General features: G+C 52.3%; 1 protein-coding gene across 1 annotated transcript in view; it reads left to right on the top strand.

Annotated features, from left to right (window-relative positions):
- CUEDC1 (CUE domain containing 1) overlaps window positions 1-3,149 on the top strand; it is a gene marked incomplete at its 5' end in the record, with an annotated part of 21,462 nt that overhangs the window by 2,843 nt on the left and 15,470 nt on the right. The window contains one exon of the mRNA XM_010852946.1: window positions 1,354-1,481. Coding sequence (XP_010851248.1) covers window positions 1,354-1,481 — 128 coding nt within the window. The remainder of the gene's footprint in view (window positions 1-1,353; window positions 1,482-3,149) is intronic.

The raw sequence follows: 3,149 nt of genomic DNA on the forward strand, positions 1-3,149 counted from the left end.
TTTTTTTTTTTTCCTGCAAAAGCATCTGTTTAAATACTTTCCACCTCAAAGGAAAGAACGTTAGTGCATTCCAGAGCAGGAGGCCTCCTTGGGTCAGGCTGGCTGGGTGTGTACAAAGTGTGGCAGTGTGTGTGCGATGGTGGTACAGTGGTGAGCACAGATGCCTTCTGAAACATGAGGCAGTGTGTGTATGTGGGCATGCATGCTCACTCACCCACCCTCCCACCTGCCGTGGTGTCCCTGTTGAGACTGGGTGCCCGAGAGTGGCTGGGCGTGGGCAGGGACGTGCAGAGGCATCTTAGTGGTGACTTCTGCAGACTCACTTGGGATTCAGATTTCGGGCCAGTTGACAGCCTCCGAGCCCTTCGTGTGTCCTTTGGTCTCGGAGGTGAGATGGGCACAGAGCTGGGGAAGGGCTCGGGTGGGGACTGTGTGACCTGGGCTCTCTAGGTTGGTGGCTTCCTGCTGCTCCAGACTGCGCTGGGGAAGGGTTCAGATCAGCCCATGCAGCAGGAAGCCTGGCCTTTGCCCAGCCTTTGGCCTCACTTGCCCCCTTCCTCTGGCTCCTGGATGAGGAGAGGAGTCCATGAGGAAGGGCCTAGGCCCTCACTTTGCTGTTCTCTGCCCTGAGAATCCAACCTGGGCATGCCAGCATTGTGTTTGAAGGAGAGACTCCTGCTGTAGACACCACATCCAAGTTAGAGACTCAGTTCTAGAAACAGTGTGTAGCTTTTGCCGTGTTCATCAGTCAGCCTGTGCCTCAGTTTCCTCATCTGTAAAATGGGGGTGATCCATAACCTACTTTGCCAAGTTGTTTGAGCTTAAGGTGAGTTAATCGATGTGGAAATTCTTTGAGAGAAGATAGGAATGATGTTAAAGCTATTTACTAAAAGTAACACATGAACAGAAGCATTTTCACAAGGCACAAGTGGGCAGTGAAGGTTCATCAGCACCCGGGTCAAGAAGCATCAGCAGAGCCTGGAATCCCCCTCATGCCCCCTCTCAGCCTCCCCATCCCCAGAGGTCACACTGCTCCACCTGCCATCCCTGTGAAGTTGTTTTGCCTGGTTTTGAACCTTTCTTGGATGGCTCTGAGCATTCCTCCGGGGACGTGTGCATTCGCGTCTGCTGTGCGTGTTGGAATCGTGGGCTCCAAGGTAGCCCATGTGCTGAGTGCCAGTGCAGGAAGCCAGACAGTTTTGCAGAGCAGTAGTTGTATCACTTTCCACCCCCACCAGCAGTAGTGGAGTTCCCTGACTACACATCCTCGCCCACACTTGATTTTTTGTCTACATGTTATTTCAGTTCAAGGAAGGGGTGTTAATATTTCTTTCTTTGTTGTCTCTGATGCAGGTTTTGGAGAGGACCTTGGAACCCGATAGCTCTGACGAGGAGCCCCCGCCTGTGTACTCCCCACCTGCCTACCACATGCACGTGTTGGACAGGCCTTACCCCCTGGCTCCCCCAACTCCGCCTCCCCGGTAAGAATCTCCCCCGAGAGTGCAGGGCAAGGGGGAGGAAGATCAGGGTTGGGATTGAGTACAACAAGCCCAGAGGGCACCTTGGCTGGTTCCCTCCGTACTCCACCCAGAACAGGCTTCTACTGCAGCAAAGCACACTTTAGCTAGAACCCAAGGAGAATTTTCAAGCTCTAAGGAGTCTAAGAACAGACAGCCACTGCATTCCTACTCTGGGCTGGGGCTGTGCTGAACATCCGGCAGGACATGGAGTTAAACAAGGCTCAGCCTTCACTTTCTGGGAGTCTGTAGTCGAGGGAGGCGCAGAGTGGGGATGACAGACAGCTGGAGGTGTACTGACGCTTCCCCTCCTGTGCCCGTGGCAGACATCACTAACTGATCACCGTGCTCTTGCCGGCTCAGGTAAGCCGGAACCTCAGAATCCTCTGCAACACAGCGCTCACTCCCAGACAGTCGTCAGTAATCAATGATTTGGGGTTCTAGGGAGATTGTGGGGATGAGCAAGTAAGTCTCTTTTTCTAGGGTAATTTGATAAGCAGAAGCAGAACAGTAGACTGCTAGGTGCCTGGAGACTTTTTCCAGGTCAGGGACTCTGTAATTTAGAAGTTTAACATGAAGCTGGTCTCTGAAGTGCTTGTTTTTCTGGGCTCTGCATTTGAGGTGGGGCTTCCAGTATCCTTGCCTGGGAAATCCCACGGACAGAGGAGCCTGGCAGCCTACAGTCCACGGGGTCACAAAGAGTCGGACACGACTGACCGACTAACACACTTTCCCTGGTGGCTCAGGTGGTAAAGAATCCGCCTGCCAATGCAGAAGACTCGGGTTCGATCCCTGGGTCGGGAAGATGCCCTGGAGAAGGAAATGGCAACGCACTGCAGTATTCTTGCCTGGAAAACCCCATGGACAGAGGAGCCTGGCGGGCTACAGCCCATGGGGTTGCAGAGTTGGATATGAGTTAGCGACTAAAAAGCAACAACAAGCGTTTGAGGTGGCTGTTGGAGCCCAGGCTTCTCTTTGTCCTGGAGCTGCTCGTCCTGAGAATGACTGAGGCCTGGGATGGAGAGGGGTGGGGGGACTGATGGGACAGTCCTTGGGGACTGATCTTGCCTTCTGGGGATCTTGGGAGTCCTAGGCAGTAGTGGTGGAAAACTTTGTGATCATCCAGGCATAGCTAACAATAACAACTACCATTATTAAGCACCCTTCGAATGCCAGAAAATGGCAAGGTTCTTTACCTATATGATGGCATTCAAACCATCTAACAGCTGTGAGGCAGGCACTGGTGTCATCCCCATTTTATAGATGAGGAGACTGAGCCCCAGAGAGGTTTCATAACTTCCCTAAGACCACAGAGCTCGAACCTGAACCCAGGTCATTCTGACTCCAGAGCCAATAAATGCCATCCTCGGTTGTGTCCTGTCATCCCCTAATGAGAAAAACCTCTGTGATTGTAGCTCAGGGAGTGGATAGTGGCCTGTGAAGTTGTTGGGGTGGGGAGTATTGTTTGAAGTCAGGGACAGAAGCAGAGCTGAGGCTGTAATGAGGGAGGCATAAGTGGATAGTCTGGGTGAAATCTTCGTAGGACTTGCAGCCCAGGATGGGTCACGATGCCCAGGGCTAAATGATTTTCCTTTGACATTTTTTTAATATTCCAAGATGGTTTTGCAAAAA

The sequence above is a fragment of the Bison bison genome, unplaced genomic scaffold (assembly GCF_000754665.1).
Source record: "Bison bison bison isolate TAMUID 2011002044 unplaced genomic scaffold, Bison_UMD1.0 scf7180017864317, whole genome shotgun sequence".
In the NCBI taxonomy this organism is placed as follows: domain Eukaryota; kingdom Metazoa; phylum Chordata; class Mammalia; order Artiodactyla; family Bovidae; genus Bison; species Bison bison.